The 27,116-nt window shown below is 43.8% G+C and overlaps 1 protein-coding gene across 2 annotated transcripts in view; it reads right to left on the minus strand.

Annotated features, from left to right (window-relative positions):
* Positions 1-374: 374 nt before the first annotated feature.
* The window catches only part of fibcd1b (fibrinogen C domain containing 1b), a 170,441-nt gene continuing 143,699 nt past the window's right edge, over positions 375-27,116 (minus strand). For both annotated transcript variants that reach the window (XM_053617682.1, XM_053617681.1), the window contains 2 exons: positions 20,104-20,283; positions 375-1,191 (listed from right to left, as the gene is read on the minus strand). In XM_053617682.1, coding sequence (XP_053473657.1) covers positions 923-1,191; positions 20,104-20,283 — 449 coding nt within the window. In that variant the 3' untranslated portion in view covers positions 375-922. The remainder of the gene's footprint in view (positions 1,192-20,103; positions 20,284-27,116) is intronic.

Here is a 27,116-nt window from a genome sequence, read left to right on the forward strand (position 1 = left end):
ACTACTATAGATAGCAAGCCATGCACCACCGGTGGTAGCTGGCCAATTACAAAGTTAATATTATTCTGTGCATTACTGTTCTCCATTCCCCTTCTGCTACAAGTGGATAGTCATGTGACAAAGTTATGATAAATATTAGTCAATATGTAGATATTAAAACAATATCAGATTGATGCGATATGATTATAAGATGCCTTAAGTCTGATGAAGTGACATAAACCAGAATTACCACACTGATATTCCCTGTTATTTGAGATCCAACTTTGTTAATTATACTTGCTTCTACTTCTTGAACTCCCCTTCCCACACCCCATGCATGCACGCGCACACACGCGCACACACACACACACACCACCATCTGTGGGGGAAGAAGTTGAAAAGCTGGCTCAGTAAGTAATTGTGATAAGCAAACGTTAATATATGCATGTATGCCAAAAACGATAACTCAATCTGTCAACAATCCCCCAATGTTCTTTTCCATACATTATTTCACTAATAATTATCATTTGCCAATTAGCCCAATTTTTGTGACACTCTTCTTGACATTCTTCTTTTTTTGGATTAATAAAAGCTCCTGCATTCCTAAAGGAAGAACCAAAACTCCTTCCTCTCAGTGGAAAAGACTGCATTATGAGGAGATATATCATGAATTGAGAAACTTCCTGATTCTTCTGGATGCTCTGTATCTTTGACTAGTCAATCCAGTGGAGTTTACAATACACTTCAACTGGGACTTCTCTTCAAAATGAGGCAACAAAACGAAACGTAAAAAAAAAAAAAAACAATTGTGACAAAAAGGATCTTTCCTTGTCATAATCACAGTCAGCAATGATAGTTAGTTTCAGTTTCTTATACATTTTTTATGCATTATTTTCTAAATGTTTTCCAATATTTTCAGTTTCCATGATTGTTTTTGATTGGATCACTTGCTCTCCCTTTCCTCACGTGTGGGTCGAATCTTCATTTCAGTAAATTTGAGTGAATACTGCCAGCCAGTCCAAGACGACCACTCAATTCCGTCGGCGTAAGAGGTGTGTTGACCGTGCAAGTATTGGCCGTTCAAGTTGGACATGTGGCAGCTGTTATACCACCATGCACCGTGGTAGAACGACGCACAGTTGTTCTCGGAATGATCGTTGTCACGGTCTTTGGTTGTAAACTTCATACCGTTGTGTTTCAGCAAGGAGTCGCCTGAGTGGGATAACATACAGAGAGGAAATAAGAAGGATGGAAAAACAAGGTATGTGAGACACTGTGTGAGACATCTGTCTTGTGCTCAAATACACACACACACACACACACACACACACACACACACACACACGCACGCGCGTTCTCTCTTAGAAAACATATACAGTAAGTCCTCTGTTTAATCAATTTAGCCAAGAGTCCTGTGTCATTTAAAAGTGATTAATGTTGCATAAGCCAATAATATAAATGCAGAAGCAGAGATAAGTGAAACAAATAACTCAGTTCTTGTCCTTCCAAGACTTAGAAAAGGACAGAGCACTTTGTTGAGGATTTATCAAAAGTTCAAGAGTGATTTTCTCATCTTTTTATACAAGCACCTTTCATTTTCTCTCTCATACACATGCGCACACAATGTGATGAGCAGACAAGCTCCGGTAATATGGACTGAAGCATAAGGAATCAAGTCAAAGAAAGATGTTTTGGAAATCAATGATTGCAAACAACGTGGGAAATGAAATGCCTTGTGACTCGCTAACTAGTAATATGCATTGGTTTCATTACTAGCCAACGTTTTTACATAACTGTCAAAATTATGGCACCAATTAATAGAATAATAAAATGCTAAAGTAAGAACTCCAGGAGTACGCAAACTTTTTTGGCCACTTTGATGGCCCAAAAAACAAATTTTTATTTGAAATATGACAGCATGTTTAGTGGATAGCACGTTCGCCTCACACCTCCAGGGTCCGGGGTTCGAGTCCCGTGGGGGCTATTTGTGTGCGGAGTTTGCATGTTCTCCCCATGCTGCGGGGGATTTTTAGTGACCACAGAGAGGCAGAACCTCGATTTAACGTCTCATCCAAAAGACGGTGCTGTTTTTACAGTATATTGTCCCTGTCACTATACTGGGGCATTAGGACCCACACAGACCACATGTTGAGCACCACCTTCTGGCCTCACTAATGACCACACCCAGCAGTAACCTTAGTTTTCCCCAGGAGATCTCCCATACAAGCACTGGTTAGGTTCAACCCTGTTTAACTTCAGTGGGAAACCAGGCGAGAGATATGGCTTATGTGCATTGAACTACATTATCAATAACAGTTCTTAAAAATTGGTGACCCCATAGGCATCTCAGGGGTCATGATGCCAAGGTCTAGGCAGTGGTGTATTAGTTAATTTTTTTTGTAGTTTCTGAATTTTCTGCTTCCATCTCATTAAGTAAGCAAGAAGTACTACTATTTCAGGAATGCTGGTGGCTATGGTGCCTAAACTACCACAATAACCTGTGCCTGGGGGGATAAAAAATAAAAAAAAATGTGGAAAATTTGGATCAATAGGTTGCATGAGAATAGTTAAACATAGTTAATAAATAAAGATGCAAAATACAAAAACTTGTGATGACGTGGCCTGGCATAAAAATAATATGCACCAGAGTACTCCCTGCCAGGTTTAACACCAATCATGGTTGTATTTTGAATCTATACATCTAATTCTCACTTCTGGAAGTGTTACTATCGTAAAGAAATGGCTAGGATACTGTTTGATTATTCCTTAATTCCTTAAACGTTGACGTCTTTGTGCCACTTTGTTTTTGTTTGCTGCTGTACTTCTGACCCTACTACTTCAAGACAACAGCAGGCACTAAAATTTCCTCCACTGGCTTTTGTAGAAGCTTTCTGATAAAAGTTTCCTAGGGGCCCCTGCAGTAACTCTGGTTTTTGGGTCATAAGCACAGAAGAATTTATGGCAACCCGGGACCATGACTGTTGAGTGATCAAGACCTCTTCTGAGAGATGAACAGTGCCATTTTTATCAGAATTTACTCAACACCAATTATTCTCTTACACTTGTTTCCCAAATGGGATGAATGTGCTATATTGGATGTACATGCACCATAAGTAGTGGTCCAAATCAAACCCCTCAGCATGGAAGTCTGACATTTAAGTCCCACTGAGTTTTACACATTAATAGATAACATTGGCTACCAGCCATTGTTACTACCTTAGAGGATCAGCTATCCAGATGTGTGTAAGGCTCCCTCATTTAAATGACCAGCTTGGTGAGCCAGTCGTTCAAAGTAATGTGTGACATGTAATATGGCATAGTGATGCTTTCCTAGATTGATTAACATGCCTTTCTTCTTTTGGTAGACATTCTTTGTTTTGGTGATTAAAAAAATAATAATTCACCATGATGTTATGCTTGTTTAACCTGTAGTTATGGATAACAAAAAAAGAGAAAGAAATAAAACCACATGCTAGTTAACTGTAAGAAAAAAACTTCATAAATTTATCAATATCCAACAATATCCTGGCTGCACAATTGTGTACACTCTTTTATAATGGGGAATGTGACTGTGCTCAGAATTAACTAGTCACATCCACACTTACAGTATCTCACAAAAGTGAATACACCCCTCACATTTTTGTAAATATTTGATTATATCTTTTCATGTGACAACACTGAAGAAATGACACTTTGCAATGTCAAGTAGTGAGTATGTAAAGTAGTGAGTGTACAGCTTGTATAACAGTGTAAATTTGCTGTCCCCTCAAAATAACAACACACAGCCATTAATTTTTAAACTTCTGGCAACAAAAGTGAGTACACCCCTAAGTGAAAATATCCAAATTTGGCCCAATTAGCCATTTTCCCTCCCCAGTGTCATGTGACTTGCTAGTGTTACAAGGTGTCAGGTGTGAATGGGGAGCAGGTGTGTTAAATTTGGTGTCATCGCTCTCACACTCCCTCATACTGGTCACTGGAAGTTCAACATGGCACCTGATGGCAAAGAACTCTCTGAGGATCTGAAAAAAAGAATTGTTGCTCTACATAAAGATGTCCTAGGCTATAAGAAGATTGCCAAGACCCTGACACTGAGCTGCAGCACGGTGGCCAAGACCATACAGCAGTTTAACAGGACAGGTTCCACTCAGAACAGGCCTCGCCATGGTCGACCAAAGAAGTTGAGTGCACGTGCTCAGCATAATATCCAGAGGTTGTCTTTGGGAAATAGACGTATGAGTGCTGCCAGCATTGCTGCAGAGGTTGAAGGGGTGGGGGGTCAGCATGTCAGTTCTCAGACCATACGCTGCACACTGCATCAAATTGGTCTGTATCGCTGTTGTCCCAGAAGGAAGCCTCTTCTAAAGATGATGCACAAGAAATCCCGCAAACAGTTTGCTGAAGACAAGCAGACTAAGGACATGGATTACTGGAACCGTGTCCTGTGGTCTGATGAGACCAAGATAATCTTATTTGGTTCAGATGATGTCAAGCGTGTGTGGCGGCAACCAGGTGAGGAGTACAAAGACAAGTGTGTCTTGCCTACAGTCAAGCATGGTGGTGGGAGTGTCATGGTCTGGGGCTGCATGAGTGCTGCTGGCACTGGGGAGCTACAGTTCATTGAGGGAACCATGAATGCCAACATGTACTGTGACATACTGAAGCAGAGCATGATCAGTATGAAGTATTCCAGCATGATAACGACCCCAAACACACCTCCAAGATGACCACTGCCTTGCTAAAGAAGCAGAGGGTGAAGGTGATGGACTGGCCAAGCATGTCTCCAGAACTAAATCCTATTGAGCATCTGTGGGGCATCCTCAAACGGAAGGTGGAGGAGCATAAGGTCTCTAACATCCACCAGCTCCGTGATGTCATCATGGAGGAGTGGAAGAGGACTCCAGTGGCAACCTGTGAAGCTCTGGTGAACTCCATGCCCAAGAGGGTTAAGGCAGTGCTGGAAAATGATGGTGGCCACACAAAATATTGACACGTTGGGCCCAATTTGGACATTTTCACTTAGGGGTGTACTCACTTTTGTTGCCAGCAGTTTAGACATTAATGGCTGTGTGTTGAGTTATTTTGAGGGGACAGCAAATTTACACTGTTATACAAGCTGTACACTCACTACTTTACATTGTAGCAAAGTGTCATTTCTTCAGTGTTGTCAGATGAAAAGATATAATCAAATATTTACAAAAATGTGAGGGGTGTACTCACTTTTGTGAGATACTGTATATTCAAAAGCAGTTATCATACACAGTTAATCAGTTATTCTGATTAACCTCAAATGAAGATTAGCTGACTCTGTAGCATTTTCTTGAAATCTTCTTAGTTTAATCCAACTGCTGAAGCCATGGCCAACAAAGAGCTTACAAAGCATATATATGATCTAATTTTTGAAATGTATTGATCAGGATAGGGGTACAAAAGAATTTTCAGAACATTAGATGAACATTGTGAAGGCCATCATCATCAACCAAGAAAAGGATGTCCCTCCAAAATAGCTGAAAGCACAAGATGAAAAATTATCACTGATTACATTTACATGGACACCAATAATCTAATTATTGACCTTATTCTGAATAGGACAATATTGTGATGAAGGTATTTACATGAGTTGCTTTTAGAATACTCCTTTCATGTTCCCATTTTACATGTTATAGAATGTAGATCGATTAATGGCACATGTCATTATGTCACCACGCCATGCCGTCTGACGTTCCCTCCAGAATTTCACGTATCAACATAAAGTTCATCTTTGTTATGGTACCGTATAAATACAGTTTTGGGTTTCATTTTTCAACAGTTTAATTTTTAACTTTTACGGAAGCTTCAAGTGCAGTTAATTATTTGTCATGCTATACGTGCAAATAGATGACTGCTTGAAGCCATGGGCTGCATCCGAAACTGTGTACTTACCTACTATATAGTAGCAGAAATACATGTATCTCGCCTACTATATAGTAGGTAAGTACGCCGTTTCGTACGCAGCCATGCTCTCTTGTTTATGGTCAAACGGTTGAGCACTGCCGTTTGTGTGTGTGTGTGTGTGTGTGTGTGTGTGTGTGTCCTGTCGCAAAATGCCACATGACGTTAATAGTGTGATTAAGGTGTTTACATGTCTGTAATGCACGTCGATAATGCGACTAAAATAGGAATACTCCACATGTCTTAATTCGATTTGTGTTTACTTCAAGTATGACTTTAATCAGCTTAAGATAATCAATAATCGCTGTTTACATGGTAGTTTCTTAATCAGAGTATCGTCTTAATCAGGTTAATATCGGATTATTGTTGTCCATGTAAACGTACTGAATGAGGCTGCCAAGAGACCTACTGCAATATTAAAGGGGACCAACAGTGCACCCGGAAATTATTCACAGTGCTTCACTTTTTCCACATTTTGTTATGTTATAGCCTTATACCAAAATAGTTTCAATTCATTATTTTCCTCAAAATTCTACAAACAATCCCCCATAATGACAACGTGAAAGAAGTTTGTTTGAAATCTTTGCAAATTTATTAAAAATAAAAAACAAAAAAAGCACATGTACATAAGTATTCACAGCTTTTGCCATGCCACTCAAAATTGAGCTCAGGTGCATCCTGTTTCCACTGATCATCCTTGAGATGTTTCTACAACTTGATTGGAGTCCACCTGTGGTAAATTCAGTTGATTGGACATGATTTGGAAAGGCACACACCTGTCTATATTAGGTCCCACAGTTAACAATGCATTTCAGAGCACAAACCAAGCCATGCAGTCCAAGGAATTGTCTGTAGACCTCCGAGACAGGATTGTATTGAGGCACAGATCTGGGGAAGGGTACAGAAACATTTCTGCAGCATTGAAGGTCCTAATGAGCACAGTGGCCTCCACCATCCGTAAATGGAAGAAGTCTGGAACCACCAGAACTCTTCCTAGAGCTGGCCGCCCGGCCAAACTGAGTGATCGAAGGGCCTTAGTGGAGAAGGGCCTTAGTCAGGGAGGTGACCAAAAACCTGATGGTCACACTGACAGAGGTCCAGCGTGTCTCTATGGAGAGAGGAGAACCTTCCAGAAGAACAACCATATCTGCAGCACTCCACCAATCAGGACTGTATGGTAGAGTGGGCAGACGGAAGCCACTCCTCAGTAAAAGGCACATGACAGCCCGCCTGGAGTTTGCCAAAAGGCACCTGAAGGACTCTCAGACCATGAGAAACAAAATTATCTGGTCTGATGAAACAAAGATTGAACTTTTTTCCCTGGATGGCAAGCATCATGTCTGGAGCAAACCAGGCACCACTCATCACCTGGCCAATACCATCCCTACAGTGAAGCATGGTGGTGGCAGTATCATGCTGTGGGGATGTCTTTCGGCGGCAGGAACTTAGAGACTAGTCAGGGTCGAGGGAAAGATGAATGCAGCAATGTACAGAGACATCCTTGATGAAAACCTGCTCCAGAGCACTCTGGACCTCAGACTGGGGTGAAGGTTTATCTTCCAACAGGACAATGACCCTACGCACACAGCCAAGATAACAAAGGAGTGGCTACAGGACAACTCTCTGAATGTCCTTGAATGGCCCAGCCAGAGCCCAGACTTGAACCCGATTAAACATCTGTGGAGAGATCTGAAAATGGCTATGCACCGACACTCCCCATCCAACCTGATGGAGCTTGAGAGGTCCTGCAAAGAAGAATGGGAGAAACTGCCCAAAAATAGGTGTGCCAAGTTTGTAGCATCATACTCAAAAAGACTTTAAGAGGCTGTAATTGGTGCTTCAACAAAGTATTGAGCAAAGACTGTGAATACTTATGTACACATGCTTTTTTTGTTTTTTATTTTTAATAAATTTGCAAAGATTTCAAACAAACTTCTTTCATGTTGTCAGTATGGGGTATTGCTTGTAGAATTTTGAGGAAAACAATGAATTTAATCCATTTTGGAATAAGGCTATAACATAACAAAATGTGGAAAAAGTGAAGTGCTATGAATACTTTCCAGATGCACTGTATTATGCAAAATTCACTTTTACATGGTGTTTGAACATAAATGTGTGTCGGCAGTGTGTGTACACAACCACCCTATAATGGTAAAAATCCACCCACTCCTTTTCCCCCACATCCCCATAAATCATAAACAATGTCTCAAAATGAGTCATTTGCATTTTCTATCCAATGTGATGTCACATTGGAACAGGCCCCACTCACGACTGGTGACAGACTCTGCCCTATTAGCATAGATCCTCCCCCAAGTGTGCTGCACACAGTGCACCATGTTCTACACGCTGGAGCAGCTATAGTGATAAGAAGAATGTCTCAACTTTGTAAGCTTTGTATGTGTTCTGTTGTTGGCTTTAAGTATGAACATAAGAGTCGTCATGTACTCCTGGCATCAGAGCCACTGAAGACACAGTGGAGTAGTTTTATTTTTGAAGGAAACGTGCCCCCAAAAATAGAAAATTCTTATGTTTATGTGAATCATTTTACACCGGACTGCTTTGTGAACAAGAGTCACTACAAAGAGAACCCATGTCACACCCCTCTTCATCTCCCTCCACTGGCTTCCTGTAGCTGCCCGCATCAAGTTCAAGGCCTTGATGCTCACCTACAAGACCTTGTTTAGCAGTTCCAACTCAGCGTGGCGCAAGGTCCCTTTCCAGAACCTTCACACTAACTGTTCCTCAGTGGTGGAATGCACTTTCAATCTCAATCTGGACCGCAGAATCTCTCACCATCTTCAAAAAATAGCTAAAGACCCACCTCTTCCATGAACACCTAACCAACTCATAATAATAAAAAAAAATAAATAAAAACAAATAAAAAATTGCACTTACACCTCTACTCTGCACTTTGTTTCTTCTGGAATTCAATTAATGGATCTTGTATGGTAGCACTACTTGTATTGTTCTCTGCTTGATATATCGCTTTGCTTGTATCTTTCTCATTTGTAAGTCGCTTTGGATAAAAGCGTCTGCTAAGTGAATAAATGTAAATGTAATGTAATGTAAAAAGTTTATTCACAAGCATGGATCAATGCAAACTGTTTGTGATCCAGCTTTATATCCAGAAGACATTTTCACTTCCACCCAAAAAGGGGCATTTACAGCATGGTATAATAAATGATCCATGGGGTATTTTGAGCTGACACGTCACAGACACATTCTGGGGACACCTGAGAGTTATATTACATCTTGTAAAAAGGGGCATAATAGGTCTCCATTAAAGGAGCTGAAGGAATATCTGGTCACTGGTCACTTCCTGAATGTGACAACATGCCCACATAAATTTTGCCAGAGTGTGTGTCAAATTGTGGTATGGACTGATGAGACCAAGGTAGAAAGTTTTGGGCATAATTCTAAAAGATGTATTTGAAGTAAAAACAAGACAGCTTATCACCCAAAGAACACCATAACCACAGTGAAGCATGGTGGTGGAAGCATGATGTTATGGTACTGCTTCTCTTCAGCTGAGACTAGGACTCTAGTGAAGATCATGGATAGCTCCAAATACCAATCTATTTTAGCAGGCCTCGGTTAGACAGCTGAAGATGAATAACGGTGAACAAATAAGATCAAGATGTTTTGGAATGGCACAGACACAGCCCAGATCTAAATAGATAAAAACCTGTGGAGTGACATGAGAGGGCTGTTCACAGGAAATCCCCTTGCAATTTGATAGCTCTGGAGCATTTCTGCAAGGAAGAGTGGAATAAAATTGCAAAATCAAGATGTGTCAAGTTGGTACACTCTTACCCAAAAACACTGAGGGCTGTATTATTGCAAAAAGTTATTTCACAAAGTATTACTTAAGAAGTATGCACACTTATGCAGCCAGGTTATTGTAGCTGTCAGGTGAAGCAGGTTGAGGTGGTTGCAAATGCAGTCTCAAGTTTTAAAATTTAATAAAGTTCGAAACAAAACAAAAACTATGGATCTCATGGCAAGGTACGAGGATAACGAAATAAAAACAAAGAAATGCAAACACAAGACCACATGTGCAGTACAAAACATGACTTATTTACAGGCGTAATTAACCCCAAATGTGAATCAGGTGCAGACAGTCATGTGACATGATCATGGGAGGTGCAGTGGCTGATGGGAACTGTAGTCCAAATGCCCATTTCTGCATATCATGACAGTAAAAGTTTTTATTTTTTTTGCCCTAAAAATAAGATCATGGTTTAATTTTTTACATCACAAAAACCTGCAATTTTAAGAGGGTTGTGTAGACTTTATATCCACTGTAGATCGTCTGCAGTACCCTTGATGAAAAAAAAGCAGAGAATTTTCTCAAGAATTACAAATCCTTTTGGATATTTTGCCCTGTTGACGCTAGAGATGGATTCCATTAAGGCTAATTTGTGCAGCTTAAAATAGATTCTGCAAACATTTCTCTAGGCATCTGATCCATGTGCTCTCTCTCTCTCTCTCTCTCTCTCTCTCTCTCTCACACACACACACACACACACACACACACACACACACACACAACTCTGGATTTAGGATGCAATTGATGAAAGTGTTTCTAGTAAGTTTACAATACCAAAGTACCAAAGTCTGTATTTTGTTGTCCATGACAATGTCAATACATGACATCAGTCAGATCTGCCTGCAAAGTGGTAGTTTATGAGTCTGTCTAGGAGTGTGTGTGTGTGTGTGTGTGAGTGTGTGTGTGTGTATATATGTATATATATATATATATATATATATATATATATATATATATATATATATATTTCCTCACTTTCATACAATAGGGTTATTCAATCAGTTGTCTTGAAACAAAGCTTTTAAACCCAATATTAATCATCTGTTAGGGTTTTTTGGCATTTATATGGCATGGTATATGTCAAATGTTTATGCATGAAGCTCAATTAACTGTCCACTTGAGTTTATTGTTTTGCTTTTTTGCATTTGTGTGTTTGTATTTCTCTTCAGTTTATTTGCAGAGACTCAGAGTGACAAAAAGTGCTTGTAATAAAAAACAATAACATTCAATATTTTTCTTCTGATATTATTATTGCTGCTGCTGCTGCTACTATTGCTACTACTACTACTACTACTACTACTACTAATAATAATAATAATAATAATTCTTTACAAAGAGTAGACAATACCTAATGCTCAAGCAATTTGGGTTTACATAAAAAAGATCCATGTAAATGGATTTAATTTTTTGTATTTTAAGTATTTCCAAAGAATTGTTTTTAGAAGCAGACAGCTTTACCACATGGACAGTTAAAAACAATAAATAATGGTAATAGTCATAATATAAATTTGAATAGTAATAAAAACCAATAGTAGTATCTAGTCATTCTTTTCTTTCATTGTTCAGGAAGACTAGTGGCAAATGCACTCACAAAGCAGCTCTGGGAATGCAGGTATAGGTGCTGAGATATGTGACCTACTGTTGCACAGTAGCAGGCCAGAAGATTCAGGCCTTGTGTCCTGAAATAATCAAACATGTGCTGCTAGAAAAACTTGAAGCTATGCTATAAAAAACATCTGGGTTACGCATGTAACCCTGTTCCCTGAGAAGGAAACGAGACTTTGCGTTTAGCATAACACTATGGGATCTCCTCTTGCGCGTGACCGACATCTGAAGCTTGCGTAAAATCATGCCTATTTATAGGCCTGCCATGATCAGGTAATGTGTCAATTAAGGGCGTCGCATGATATAAATATGGCACCTGTGGCAACCGCGCCATCAGCCTCTATTATCTGAAGAGAAGACGCCTGCCCTGGTATGACAAAGCTACGCAATGTCTCTTTCCCTTCTCAGGGAACAGGGTTACCCAGACATTCCCTTTCAAAGGGAACTTCAACGTTGCATTTAGCATAACACTATGAGAACGAGAATACCCACTCCGTCATTCCGAGGGTACAGCCTGTTCAAAAAGACCCAAGCCCGAGGGTCACTGCAAGACACTTGAGCCCGGGGTGGAATGAATATCCAGGCTGTAATAACGAATGAATGTGTGTGGTGTAGACCACCTCGCAGCAGCAGGCATATCCTGTAAGGATAGCCCTTTGGACAAAGCCTTCGAGGAGGTGACTGCCCTAGTGGAATGAGCCCTTAGCGAGACAGCGCGCCTCGTAAGCCATAGAGATTGCTTCCACTATCCACTTAGAGATGCGCTGCTTTGACACAGCATCACCTCTACTGTCGCCGCCAAAGCAGACCAACAGCTGCTCTGACTTACACCACTGACCTGAGCATTGGATGTAAGTACAGAGAGCCCTTACTGCACACAGCAGGTGCATTCTCTCTTGTTCTGGTGTGGGGAATGGAGGAGGGCAGAAAGCCTGCAACACCACATGGTGGGTAGACGATGTAGGCACTTAAGGAATATAATCCGGCATAGGATATAGGAAGGCCTTGGCTAATCCAGGGGCAAAGTCAAGGCAGGAAGGGGCAACAAAGAGAGCCTGTAGATCTCCTACTTGCTTAAGAGATGTTAGGGCCAGCAGAAGAGCTACCTTTAGAGTCAGAAGCTTCTCAGAGGCTGAGAAGACAGACCTTACATGACCACAGAAAGGTCCCAGGAAGGTATGCACAGCCTGCAGATGGGCCTCAGCCACCTGACACCACACATGAACCACAAAGTTAGAGGATGTTGCCCCACAGAGGCTCCATCAACAGGGGCGTGGCTGGCTGAAATGGCAGCCTCATAAACCCTGATTGTAGAAGGAGACCACCTCACTGAGAAAAGTTCTTGTAAGAACTCCAGGACTGTAGCAATTGCGCAGTTCACTGGGTCTACATTGGATCCATGCAGATGGGAATCTCCCAAGGAGTACCATCTAGCAGGGATATTATCTCTGAGAACCATATTCGAGCTGGCCAATAAGGTGCTACTAGTAGCAGACATAGACTGTCTTGGCGAACTCTCGCTAGAACTTGTGGGAGCAGAGTGATCGGGGGAAAAGCGTATAGATGTGACCTCGGCAACATGTGCACCATGGGGTCCAGCCCTAATTGTGCGGGAGGAGTGAGGGCTAACCACAGCGGGCCGTGTATTGTCTCGTCGGAGGCGAACACATGCAGTCCCGCTTGGCCAAACCTCGCCATATGGACTCCACCACTTGTGGATGGAGCCACCAATTCCTGGGCCACAGCCCCTGCCTCAACAGGATGTCTGCCCCCATATTCTCAGAATGTACATTGCACTCACTGACAAACTTTCCTGAACAGGGGGTGCAGACATAATCCTCCCTGGTGGTCAATATATGATTTATATATGAATATTTATATATGAATATATGACCGGTGTGTTGTCTGTAAACACATGGTGACCTCTCAAATAAGAAAGAATTTCAGTGCTAGAAATATGGCCCACATTTCTAGGCAATTTATATGCCGCTCCAGACGAGGGCCGCTCCAGAGACCGTGAGCTGGACAGCTGTCTAAGACCGTGCTCTAGCCCCTGAGAGAGCTGTCTGTCATTACCGTCTTGCACTAAGGAGACACCCCTAGAGTGTGACCCAAGGCTGGATGAAACCCTCAACATCTCAGCCACCAAAGAACAGTCTCCTGTGCAATAGGCCCATAAGTTCCAATGGTCTCCCAAGATCCAGCTTTATCTTGCTCAGTGTTGATAGGATTGACCCTACACATGTTGGGGATAGAAACGCCCTCATTGTAGTAGAATCCTTATAACCCCTAGAAAAGTTGTCCACTGCACTGGGGAAAGCATCCTTTTCTGAGGTTCAACCTGAGCCCCAAGCTCTTCATGTGGGCGAGAACAACATCTTGATGTTGAACCGCCAGTTCCCTGGATCGTGCTAGTCGTCCAGGTAGTCACAATGGAGCCTTAGTGACATCCATGCACATTGTAAAGATGCGCGGGGATAAAGCTAGCGATATTTCTATGTGGAAATATGCACCTTTTAGATCTATCTTCACAAACCAGTCCTCAAACCGAATCTGTGGAACGATAAGTTTGGGTGTCAGCATCTTGAACCTGTATGTCCGAAGAGTACAGATCAGATGACACAGATCTAAAATTGGGCACATACTCCTATTTTTTGCGAACCAGAAAATAACGGCTGTAAAAACCTCCCTCCCTCAGGGATCGGGGTATATGTTCTATGGCCCCTTTTTCCAAGAGGGATCTTACTTCCTGCGCTAACGTCGGGCTCTGGTCTGTGCTGTCTACTATGGTGAGCACACCTCTGAACCGGGAGGTCGAGCTCTAAACTGGACCCAGTAACCCTTTTCTACGGTAGACAGAACCCATGGAGACATTTGGAAGTAGTTTCCACGCTGCCTGACGGTCTTTTAGTGACGTTAACTATTCCCCATTCTATTGGAGGGAAAGCATCATATTTTCGTTGCCCTGTGACAGCTCGCTGATAAGAGAACACTGAAAACTTGGGACAGCCTTGGCTAGGGGAGGCCCTACAGTAGCACTGGGGGCTAACTGCCCTAACAACCCCATGTCCCCTGATACGTCCCTCCACGGCCCCTCAGGACCGCTCTTTGCCTGCTTGGCCTTTATGACCACCTAGTAGCAGGCCGTGACTGTGCCGCCCGGTTACCCTGGCTGTCTGCGGGGGTTGGCGGGTTGCCATACTCGCCTTCTGTGTCTCCAACACACTAGTGCTGGCCCGGGCTCCACTCATGGATGCCTGAGTGAACTTGACACAACAGGGAAGGAACTGGCTGAATGCCACCATATGTCGAGCTCACTTAGCAGGTCTGCTTGGTAGGCCTGCAACACTGTCATTGTCTGCAGTGACCCACAAGCAAGACTACTACTGCATAGGCCTTGCCCACCAATGCCACAGTGGCATTACACGGTGGCTTGGATGGCAAAGCCGGCCTCCCTAATTACCTGTCATCAATGGAGAGAGGTGGTTCGCAAGCGCCTCCTCCACCTTCAGCATAGCTAAATAGCCATGCCATTCATTCCCCACAATGGCTGAATAATCCAACATCGTGGGGTTATAAATATTGCTTATGCATGGTTTTCCCCTAGAAGCCTGATATTTTGTCATGCACTTCTGGAAGAAAGGGGAGTTTTCTGCAGTGTGAGGGATTTACTTTCACTGGGGAGAAAAAGGCTCATCCATCCTTAGTAATCACTTCAAGCAGCTCTGTATATGCTGCTCTCAGTTTTTAGTGCACCATTCTGGCTCCTCGGAGTCAGAGAGGAATTATTAGTATTATTTTTGTGTGTGTTTTTTCTCTCTTTTTACCCTTTTGGCTTTCCATAGCGGAAGATGAAATCCCACAGAGAGCCGAACCCGGAAGACAGAGCAAGAGATGGAGCAGCGCTTGTCTCCGGCTCTTCTTCCGGATCCATAAAAGATCCCCCGGACCTGAGACAGCTAGCTGCCTTGGCAGCGGCCGGCTCAGATCCGCGAGGCTCTGAAACCCAACTCGCTTCGGCTTCCGAGAAGAGCACGAGTTGCGAGCGGAGCTGCTTAATGTAGGCATTACCATGCGCAGCCTCTCGAGGTTGCCATCACATCCTACATCCGTAGACACTTCACCCAGAAAGTGTTCACTATTCCCGTGTTGAAACGGGAGCGAGCCGTAACACACCTCCTGAATTCTCTCACTCATATTTTTCTCTCTCGCTCATTACTTTTTTTTTCTTCTCTTTTTTTTAAGGGGATAGAAAAGTTCTGAGATTTTGAAAAAAGATAGAGAGGAAATGAAGCGTCTTTTTGTTTCTTTACACAAACAACCGACATGCAGTCTTTCGCTGAAGATAATAAGGCTGATGGCGTGGTTCACAGGTGCCATATTTATATCACATGACGGCTTAATTGCCACGTCAGCTGATCATGGCATGCCTATAAACAGGCATGATTTTACGCAAGCTTCAGATGCCGGTCACGTGTGAGAGGTGCTCTCATAGTGTTATGCTAAACGCAACATCGAAGTTCCCTTTGAAAGGGAACCCTGGACACATTTTACTGGAGAATAAATCAACTATATCATATGGGTGCTTATATGGTTTTCTTCGATATGCTTGATTTTAAAACATACCTTGTGAGAATAATCTGTCTTGCTGTGATAAGACACTGATTGGCTCACTCTAGTGATTTCTTCTGTTGTGTAGTGCTTTGTCACTGTGAAATTGTACCTCGCAAATTTACAATGAATGGATGCCTTGTCTTTGTGCAACCGCAGATTAGTTTTCTGAAAAGGTGTGCTAAATAAATAGCGCAATCCATATTTCATGTAAGCTGTCCTATATTAAATGATCGTATTGACTCCATGAACTATCTAGATATGCCAGACCAGGTAAACACTTGTATGATTTAGACAATTTCCATAACATATTAGAAAAATTCATTTACAAGCACATGATTTCTCAGGATTTTCATGAACTTTCAGCTTCCAAGAACACCACCACTTGACTAATAAATCCTACCGCATCAGCAAATTTCAAATGTCGCACCAGTTTTATGTGGCTCCACCCATATCAGTGTAGATAATTGCAAACTGAAAAAAGCACTTTATTACACTTATGTGAAATGTTTCTCTTTGCCTCCATCATCAACATCTTCAAAGTGTGTGTAGGGGGCAATGAGGTATCCTCATGTGTCCACTATCTAGGAAATTTTCCACTATTCCAGTCGTTTTTTATGGTGGCCCTAATTATACTTAATGGTATTTTAAAATGCATATCTGTTTATGTATTGTCACGAGTTCCCCTTTAAGCAGCGCGCTGTGGAGCATGTGAGCGCGCGTGCATGATCAGGTGCGCGAGTACCTGCTTTTCCCTTGTGGACAATCGTGACATTTCGACACGTGCATTTGTTTATGTTTCTGTCATGTCTCCTCCCCGTTCTGTCATTGGTTGTAGTTTCACGTGTGTCTGAATTGCCCTCAGCCGTCAGCCATTACAACGCTGATTATCTCCGCATATATACCGCGCGCCTCCCAGCACACAACGCGGAATATTGAATGAGTTGTAGTAGATTAGTTTAGAGTCCTTACGATAGATAACCACAGTCAGTCCATAGTTTCATGTTTCATGTTTAGATTCATAGTCATAGTTCATGTCATGTTTCATGTTTAGGTTCGTTTGTTAAGTTCACGCTGGTTTCTCCGCTACCAGTCCCTCGCTGTTGTTTATGTTTCATGTTTGGTATATCGACCCTGTATCCCATGACCACGACTTTGATTCCTGCCTTGCCTCATTTATGCCTGTTTGCCGATCGTCTGAACTTTGCATGTTACTGGATTACGTTTTTGGATCACGTTCTGGATTTACCTGCCTGTGTGTCTCTCAATAAAACTGTTCACACTGCGCTTGCATCCTACCTTATCTCCGTTACGTCACGATACGTGACAGAATATTCCGCTCATCATGGATGCAGCACGAGAACGAAGAGGACGCAGAACCCGGAGGTCCACGCCAATCATCCCTGCCTTGGATTCTATGCAGTTCTCGCAATGGACTTTCATGGACCTTCCCGATCGGTATGATGGCTTCTTTGGTTATCCGGACTATTTTATGATTGACTGCCACAGTTACTTCTCAAGCCTGTTTGATCCGAAGCCAAGGGAGAAACAATGGATTAAGTTCATGATGTCCCGATTTTTTGGCCCAGCTTGCAAGTGGGCACAGCGAGAAGCAGCCATGAGACCCCGGGTACTGGAGAACAGTAGGCAGTTCTCGGACCTGTTTCTGAGGGAGTTTGGAGAACCAGGGCAGAGCTACAACTTGGATGAGCTGTTGAAGGGAGTTAATGTGGCGAACAGTGCTGATCTTCCATTCCACACGCATTATGAGCGGATGAGCCACCAATTTGATGTTAACACGGACAACCAAGTCCCTGAGGTCCAAGTCCAAGTCAAGTCTCTAGTCACTGAAGTCCAAGTCAAGTCTCAAGTCCCTGAGGTCCAAGTCCACGTCAAGTATCCAGTCACTGAAGTCCAAGTCAAGTCTCAAGTTTCTGAAATCCAAGTCAAGGGTCAAGTCCCTGAGGTCCAAGTCCAAGTCAAATCTCAAGTCCCTGGGGTCCAAGTCCAAGTCAAGTCTCAATTCCCTGAGGTCCAAGTCCAAGTCAAGTCTCAAGTCCCTGAGGTCCAAGTCAAGTCTCCAGTCTCTGAAGTCCAAGTCAAGTCTCAAGTTCCTGATGTCACACCCAAGTCTACTGATACGGCCGACCAAGTTCTGCTCACGCCCAAGTCTAACGACACGGCCGACCACGTTCTGCTCAAGCCCAAGTCTACCGACCCGGTCGCCCAAGTTCAGCCCACGCCCAAGTCTACCGACCCGGTCGCCCAAGTTCAGCCCACGCCCAAGACTACCGACACGACCGCCCAAGTTCTGCCAAAGCCCGAGTCTGCCGACACGCACAGCCAAGTTCTGCTCACGCCCGAGTCTGCCGACACGCACAGCCAAGTTCTGTTCACGCCCGAGTCTGCTGACATGCACAGCCAAGTTCTGCTCACGCCCGAGTCTACCGACACGGCCACCCAAGCTCCGCCCATGCCCAAGGTTCACCTGGTGACCTCAGAGCCTCAGCCTCCCTGTTCAGCTGTGGACGTCGCTCAGCCTGTCTGCCCGGCTGTGGTCGTCGCTCAGCCTCCCTGTTCAGCTGTGGACGTCGCTCAGCCTCCCTGTTCAGCCGAGGACGTCGCTCCGCTTTCATGCTCCACCGAGGACGTCGCTCCACTTTCATGCTCCGCCGAGGACGTCGCTCAGCCTGTCTGCCCGGCTGTGGTCGTCGCTCTGCCTACCTGTTCAGCTGAGGACATCGCTCTGCTTCCCTGTTCTGCTGTGTACGTCGCTCTGCTTTTTTGTTTCGCCAAGAACGTCGTGCGGTCTCCAGGCTATGCTTGGGACATTCTGCCCAGGGGGCCGGGGCCGCCAATGGAGACGGATGTTTCATGGCACTCCGGGAGGAGTGCTCTTGGGGGGGTTCTGTCACGAGTTCCCCTTTAAGCAGCGCGCTGTGGAGCATGTGAGCGCGCGTGCACGAACAGGTGTGCGAGCACCTGCTTTTCCCTTGTGGACAATCGTGACATTTTGACACGTGCATTTGTTTATGTTTCTGTCATGTCTCCTCCCCGTTCTGTCATTGGTTGTAGTTTCAAGAGTGTCTGAATTGCCCTCAGCCGTCAGCCATTACAACGCTGATTATCTCCGCATATATACCACGCGCCTCCCAGCACACAACGCGGAATATTGAATGAGATGTAGTAGATTAGTTTAGAGTCCTTAGATAACCACAGTCAGTCCATAGTTTCATGTTTCATGTTTAGATTCATAGTCATAGTTCATGTCATGTTTCATGTTTAGGTTCGTTTGTTAAGTTCACGCTGGTTTCTCCGCTACCAGTCCCTCGCTGTTGTTTATGTTTCATGTTTGGTATATTGACCCTGTATCCCGTGACCATGACTTTGATTCCTACCTTGCCTCGTTTATGCCTGTTTGGCGATCGTCTGAACTTTGCATGTTACTGGATTACGTTTTTGGATCACGTTCTGGATTTACCTGCCTGTGTGTCTCTCAATAAAACTGTTCACACTGCGCTTGCATCCTACCTTATCTCCGTTACATCACGATACGTGACATGTATTTACATATCTGTTTATGTTTTAATGTGAATAATTTTATTACGGGAAAGTTAAGCAATTTCTCTGATTTTGTTTTCTGAGTGGAAATTTTGAATCACCATTTCCATACCATCCATCTTCTATACCGCTTATCCTACTGGGTTGCAGGGAACCTGGAGCCTATCCCAAGGAGCATCAGGCACGGCACACCCTGGGCAGGTTGCCAATTCATCACAGGGCACAATCACATACACACTCACACACCCACTTTGGACATGCCAATCAGCCTACCATGAATGTCTTTGGACTGGAGGAGGAAACCTGAGTACCCGGAGGAAACCCCCACAGCACGCGGAGAACATGCAAACTCCGCACACACTGGGCCATGGCAGGAATCGAAAACCCAACCCTGGAGGTGTGAGGCAAACATGCTAACCACTAAGCTAATATGTGCCCTGCCATGTCCATTCATCTATCCATTTTCCATTTCGCTTATCCTACATAGGGTCACAGGGGGAGACTGAAGCAAACTAGGGTTGGGGTGCCAACCCATCTCAGTGAATCATTATGTGTTATGTTTATTTTACACAACCATGTATACATACCTGCAGTGCCAGTATAGTCACCAATGGTCAGTGGATAGCCATCATCCTCAGGGTCTACTGAGAACAGTCCAACCCCAAACATATCATACTGGGCGAATGCTGTACTGTTTTCGAAATCTTCCAGATCTATCCTCAACTCATAGTTTGCCTGGATAGATAAAGCATGGATCTGTCTTAAACCTATAGGAGAAAGAGTTAAAGAAAGTAAGAAAAATACTGTCAGCTATTACAGGCAATTATCAATACCATATTTTCCAGGCTTTTCAGTTTTTCAATTCTGTCCATGAAACATAAAAGCAAAACATAACCAAAACCCTCACAACCTGAATTAATGATATTGTGGGGGTGAATCATTTTTTATTTTATTTTTTTTTTTAATACAGATGGTCACAGATAGGTTTCAGTTTGTGGCTTATTAACCTTGACTTACAGCATCATTCTGGATCTACTGCATCACTGATCTGCATGACTGCTCCAAAAGTGAATGTTAATAACCTGAATATAATTGACATGCCTCTGTGCAGCTCAGTCAGATTACATTCTAATCAATTCCAGAATGAAGCTGCAGCAACTCCCAGACCAATTCCATCCATAATTTTACAGAATTCTCAGTGACTTATTATTATTATGTTAAATGTGATATATGTCAGGAAAAACTATACCTCTGACCCTACCTTAATATTTGTTTATTGCCACATCAAAATTCTTAAAAAAATTTTATTCTTCACATTATTTCCATATGACTCACATAGTCATAATCAAAATTAATACATAATTAATTGAACTGAGCCACAGAAAAAAAACAACAACATTCAAATATAATTTCCCCATTGTGCAAATGATTGTTTTCCAAGAGTGTTTATTCTCTTTGGGCTCAAAGGTCCAAAAGGTATGTAAAAATTTATGCGGGGAAATTTGCATGGATTCAGAAATGCGTTATACATGTTGTAAAGTCAATTTACTGGGCTCTCCATTTAGATTATGCAATCCAAACGCTAGATTTTTCTTCAGTAGAAAATTACAAGATAGGGATTTTCACTGCCATTTAGATCACCCTCCTCAAACACAATGACTTATTATTAAACCAAGAAGAAAATGTGGTCTGAAGAAAGAAATAGAAAAAGGAAATTTTCTTTTTCTTCTTTGCTTTCAAATGAAATATGATGCAACATAAAAGCAAGACATTTAAAAATGAAAACACATTGATACATCACTGACAAGATGCCTGTCATGATTTCCCCTTGAGTCAGCGCTGCAATATTGCAGCGTGCTCAGAAAACCAGCGTGCACAAGTCGAGTGCGCGAGCCCTTAGTGAACACAGGCTTTTCAGTCTTCAATGACAGTGACTTTGTTTAAGTTGGACACATGCTTTTGTTATGGTTATGTTCCCTTTCAAAGGGAACATCGATGTTGCATTTAGCATAACAGTATGGGAAGTGCCCTTGCACGCGTGACGGGTATCTGAAGCTTGTGTAAAATCATGCCTCTACTTATAGGCCTGCCGTGGCAATTAAGCGCGTCGCATGATATATATGGCACCTTTGAACCACGATGCCAGCCTTATTATCTTCAGCGAGACTGCATGTCTGTTGTTTGTGTGAAAAAAAACATTTGTACTCTATATTTTCTCAAAATCTCTAAATTTTTCTATCCCTTCTTTAGAAAAAAAGAAAAGAAAAGAGAGGGAAATAATGAGCAAGAAAGAATTCAGATTCAAATTCCTTGATCCCGTTTCATCACGGGAGGAGATGGACACACTTTCTGTGTGAAGTGTTTGGGCGTAGAGCATGCGACAGCAGCCCTCGAGGGGTCTGACTGTCAGCATTGTGAACATTTCACGATTAGGCAACTACACTCTTGGCTCGCTCTCTTCTCATCCGAAGGGAGCTGGGTTTCAGAGTGTCGCAGATCTGGGCCGGCCGCTGCCAAGGCAGCCAGCCGGCTAAGGTCGTGGGGTTCTCGTATGGATTTGGAAGAGGAGCCGGAGATGAGTGCTGCTCTATCTCTTGCTCTGTCTTCCGGGTCCGGCTCTCCACCTGACTTTGGAGCTCGCGTCGCAACTCCTCCTTCCCCTATGGAAAGCCAAAACACCCTCACTTACTCCGAGGAGTCGGTAGAGGGTGCCACTGCACTAAAGACCGACAGCAGCTCTCAGGCATATAAAGAGCTGCTTGAGGTGATTACTAGGGCAGTTGAAAAGTTGAATATAGACTGGCCCGGGGAAGAGGAAGTGGCTCGTAGCAGACTGGATGAGTGCTTCCTCTCCAGTGACAATAAATATAAAGCTCCCTCACACCACAGAAAACTCCCCTTTTTTCCAGAAGTGCATGATGAGATATCACACTTCTGGAGAAAACCATACACTAGCCGTGTTTATAACCCCGTGACGTCTGATTACTCAGCCGTCATGGGGAGTGAGCAGCACGGCCAAAGGTGGAGGAGGCACTTGCGAGCCACCTCTCTCCATTAACGGCAGGTAATTTAGGGAGGCCAACTTTACCTTCTAAGCCATGTAAGGCCACCTCGGCGTTGGTGGGCAACGCCTATGAGGCAGCGGGTCTTGCTTGTGGGTCTCTGCATACAATGGCACTGTTGCAGGCCTACCAAGCAGACCTGCTGAGTGAGGTTGATACTGGGGAGGGAATTGGGCCCGCCACAGATTTATCTCTCCGGGTGACCAAACAAATGGCCCGTCATATCGGCCGTACAATGGGTAGCCTGGCTGTGGCGGAGAGGCATCTATGGCTCAACCTCTCAGGGATGGGGGACAAAGATAAGGTCTCCTTGCTGAACACCCCTGTTAAACCTTCCAGCCTGTTTGGTGGCGCAGTGAATGCCATCACCGACAGGTTTCGCGAGGCAAAACAGCAAATGGCGGCATTCAGCCAGTTCCTTCCCTGTCGTGTCGAGTTCGCCCGGGCCTCCATGAGTGGAGCCCGGGCCAGAGCCAGTGCGAGGGAGGTGCAGAAGGCGAGTGTGGCGGCCCGCCTCTCCCCACAGAAAGCCAGGGGGACCGGGCGGCCACAGCCACAGCCTGTTAATAGACCTGATCTAAGAATGATCATAAAAGCAAAGCAGGCAAGGAAGGAACGGTCCTGATGGGCCATGGGGGGACGTATCAGGGGACATGAGGTTGTTAGGGCAGGTAGCCCCCAGTGCTACTATATGGCCTGCCCTGGCCAAGGCCATCCCACATTTTCAGCCTTCTCTGGTCAGCGAGCTGTCACAGGGCAATGGAAATCTGATGCTTTCCCTCCAATGAAATGTGGAAAGGCTAACATCACTGAAAGACCATTGGCAGCATGTAAACTACTGCAAAATGTGTCTCCATGGGTTCTGTCTACCATAGAAAAGGGTTACCAGGTCCAGTTCCTGGTCCGCAAAAAAGATGGAAGTATGTGGCCAATTTTAGATCTGCGTTATCTGAACCATACTCTTCGGACATACAGGTGCAAGATGCTGACGCTCAAACTTATCGTGCCACAGATTCAGTTCGAGGACTGGTTTGTGATGATAGATCTGAAAGATGCATATCTCCACACAGGAATATCACCCAGCCACAGGAAGTTCCTGAGGTTTGCGTTTGGAGACAACACACACCAATTTCAGGTTCTTCCCTTCAAGCTAGCTTTATTCCCTCGCACCTTCACAAAGTGCATGGATGCTGCTCTGGCTCCCTTGCGACTCCAGGGCATCCGTGTCCTAAACTACCTGGATGATTGGTTAATTCAAGCACGATCCAGGGAACAGGCGGTTCAACATTGAGATGTTGTTCTCGCCCACATGATGAGCTTGGGGCTCAGGTTGAACCTCAAGAAAAGTATGCTTTCTCCAGTGCAGAAGACAACTTTTCTAGGGGTTATATGGGATTCTACTACGATGAGGACGTTTCTATCCCCAACACGTGTAGGATCGATTCTATCAACTTTGAGGAAGATAAAACTAGGTCTGGGCATCCCCTCCAGTCTCTACGAGAGACTGTTGGGCCTTATGGCAGCAGCAGCCAACGTCATACTGTTGGGCCTATTGCACATGAGACCGTTTCAGTGGTGGCTGAAAAGTCGGGGGTTTCATCCGTGGATGAAACCTCAGAGTAATCAGTGTCGTGCGAAAATGCCCAACACACTGCCCGCTCTGGTTCGCCCTCACTCCTCCCGCACCACTGGGGCTGGACACCATGGTGCACACGTGGCCAAGGTCACGTCTATATGCTTTTCCCCCGATCGCTCTGCTCCCACAAGTTCTAGTGAGAGTTTGCCAAGACTGTCTACGTCTGCTGCTAGTAGCACCCTATTGGCCAGCTCGAATATGGTTCTCGGAGATAATTTCCCTGCTTGATGGTACTCCTTGGGAGATTCCCATCTGCAGGAATCTACTGTCTCAAGCCGGAAGGCTGATTTATCACCCTCGGCCAGAACTATGGAAACTGTGAGTCTGGCCCCTGAGGGGCACCAGCCAATAGATTCTGGTCTCACAACTGAGGTTGTAGAGACCATGTTAAACGCTAGAGCACCATCCACAAGGAAATTGTATCCGCTCAAGTGGCGGCTTTTTGTCTTGTGGTGTGAGGAATATCAGCTAGACCCGGTGAACTGCGCAATAGCTACAGTCCTGGAGTTTTTACAAGAACGTTTCTAGGCAGGATTGGCTCCTTCTACAATCAGGGTTTACGTGGCCGCTGTGTCAGCCAGCCACGCCCGTGTTGATGGAGCCTCTGTGGGGCAACATCCTCGAACTTCGAGGTTTATGCGTGGTGTCAGGCGGCTGAGGCCCATCTGTAGGCTGTGCATACCTTCCTGGGACCTTTCTGTGGTCATGTAAGGTCTGTCTTCTCAGCCTCTGAGAAGCAACCCACCCTGTGGTGTTGCAGGCTTTCTGCCCTCCTCCGTTCCTCACACTGGAACAAGAGAGGATGCACCTACTGTGTCCAGTAAGGGCTCTCTGTACTTACGTCCCCCGCTCCGGCCAGTGGCGTAAGTCGGAGCAGCTGCTGGTCTGCTTTGGCGGTGACAGTAAAGGTGATGCTGTGTCAAAGCAGCGCATCTCTAAGTGGATAGTGGAAGCAATCTTTATGGCTTATGAGGCGCATGGTCTCGCCACGCCTCTGGGCATAAGAGCTCATTCCACTAGGGCGGTCGCCTCCTCGAAGGCTTTGTCCAAAGCGGTATCCTTGCAGGATGTGTGTGCTGCTGCAGGAAGGTCTACGCCACACACATTCATTCATCATTACAGCCTGGATATTCATTCCACCCCGGGCTCGAGGCCGTACCCTCGGTATGACGGAGTGGGTATTCCCGTTCCCATACTGTTATGCTAAATGCAACGTCGAAGTTCCCTTTGAAAGGGAACGTCAGGGTTACCCATGTAACCCTGTTCCCTGAGAAGGGAACGAGACGTTGCATTGCTTTGTCATACTAGGGCAGGCCGGTGAATTGCGTCTTCACTTCAGATAATAGAGGCTGGTGGTGTGGTTCACAGGTGCCATATATATATCATCCGACGCGCCTAATTGCCACGTCACCTGATCATGGCAGGCCTATAATTAGAGGCATGATTTTATACAAGCTTCAGATACCAGTCACGCACGCAAGGGCGCTTCCCATACTGTTATGCTAAATGCAATGTCTCGTTCCCTTCTCAGGGAACAGGGATACATGCGTAACCCAGACGTTCTGTCTCCGCCCCTGTTTTGGCATTGGTTGTTTCCCGAATGTGTGTCATCATTTTCAGCTGTTCCATATTTAACCCATGATTACGTTTGTTATATAAATTTATCTCAGCAGTTGTTCTTTGGTTTCATTTCATGTTTACTGACTTTGTTTCTCGTTTATCGTTCTGAATTCTAGCCTAGCCCAGTTTATGCCTGTTTGTAGATCGCCTGACCCATTGCCTGTTTTGACCACGCTTCTGTATCATGATTTGGATTTGTCCACCTGTTGCTAATAAAATAAACTCTTTTACTGCACTTGCATCCATCCAATGCTCCCTTACATTCCAGAAAGTGACAATGCCAAGCATTGAAAAACATCTAACAGGATATTGCTGCAAAAAATATTTTAATTATCACATTTATCACTGCAATTTTGTTTTAATTTAAGATTTAATTCATAGCTTCCAGCCTCATTTTTCAGCAGCTTATAAAATAGCACTTGATTCAGCACATACTATTATTTTGCTTTGGCAATTACGATTTAGAACGCAACTACTAAATTAAGGTAATGAAATGTGTACAAATAATCTATTTTATTACAATTTTTATTAGCTATTTTGATGTCAAAAATGCCAATGGTTTGAGCTGACCAAGCACTCAATTACTATGGTTTCAGCTCAAAACTTCAACTCGTTAATAAAATTTTGGGTGCTTGAAATAAACAATACCTCTAATTGAGATGGTATCTCCTCTCTGAAAAAAACAAAAAAACATTCTATAGTAAAGGAACAATAATATAAATTATTAGTAGTTAATATTTAATTAGTTAGATAATGCATAGTGTATTACATCATTTTCTCAAGAAGTGGCGCTGGACCACTCCTCAATCGAGCTGACATTGCACAAAAAACGTCTACAGATTTATCCATAACTGAGACACTCAATTTTACTGCATAACTTCTCAAATTTGGGAGTTATGTTTGAGGGCTGAATACTGACTTGCAATTTTTGGTATTAAATCTTTACTGTACTCTGCTGTGGAAAAAAAAAAAAAAAAAAAAGACCAAAAATACTTTAATATTTACAGCACATGCATGCTTGTAAGATACATAGCTGATGGCATATTACATTTTTATGGAAACTTATGAGGACATAGAATATATCCTATTCTATTCAGAACTTGACATATTTACTCCATTTTGTAACCACCTGACAGGAAATTATGTGTCCTCCCACAGGACACTGTGTTTCATGTTTGGGGCCATCATCTTGCATCGGCACACATGGAACTGAGCTTTCAAGTGTGTAGCATTTAAGGCCCATCCAAGGACAAACATATCATATTGCTCTTTTGACACATTG

Source organism: Ictalurus furcatus, chromosome 28 (assembly GCF_023375685.1).
Source record: "Ictalurus furcatus strain D&B chromosome 28, Billie_1.0, whole genome shotgun sequence".
Classification (NCBI taxonomy): Eukaryota; Metazoa; Chordata; class Actinopteri; order Siluriformes; family Ictaluridae; genus Ictalurus; species Ictalurus furcatus.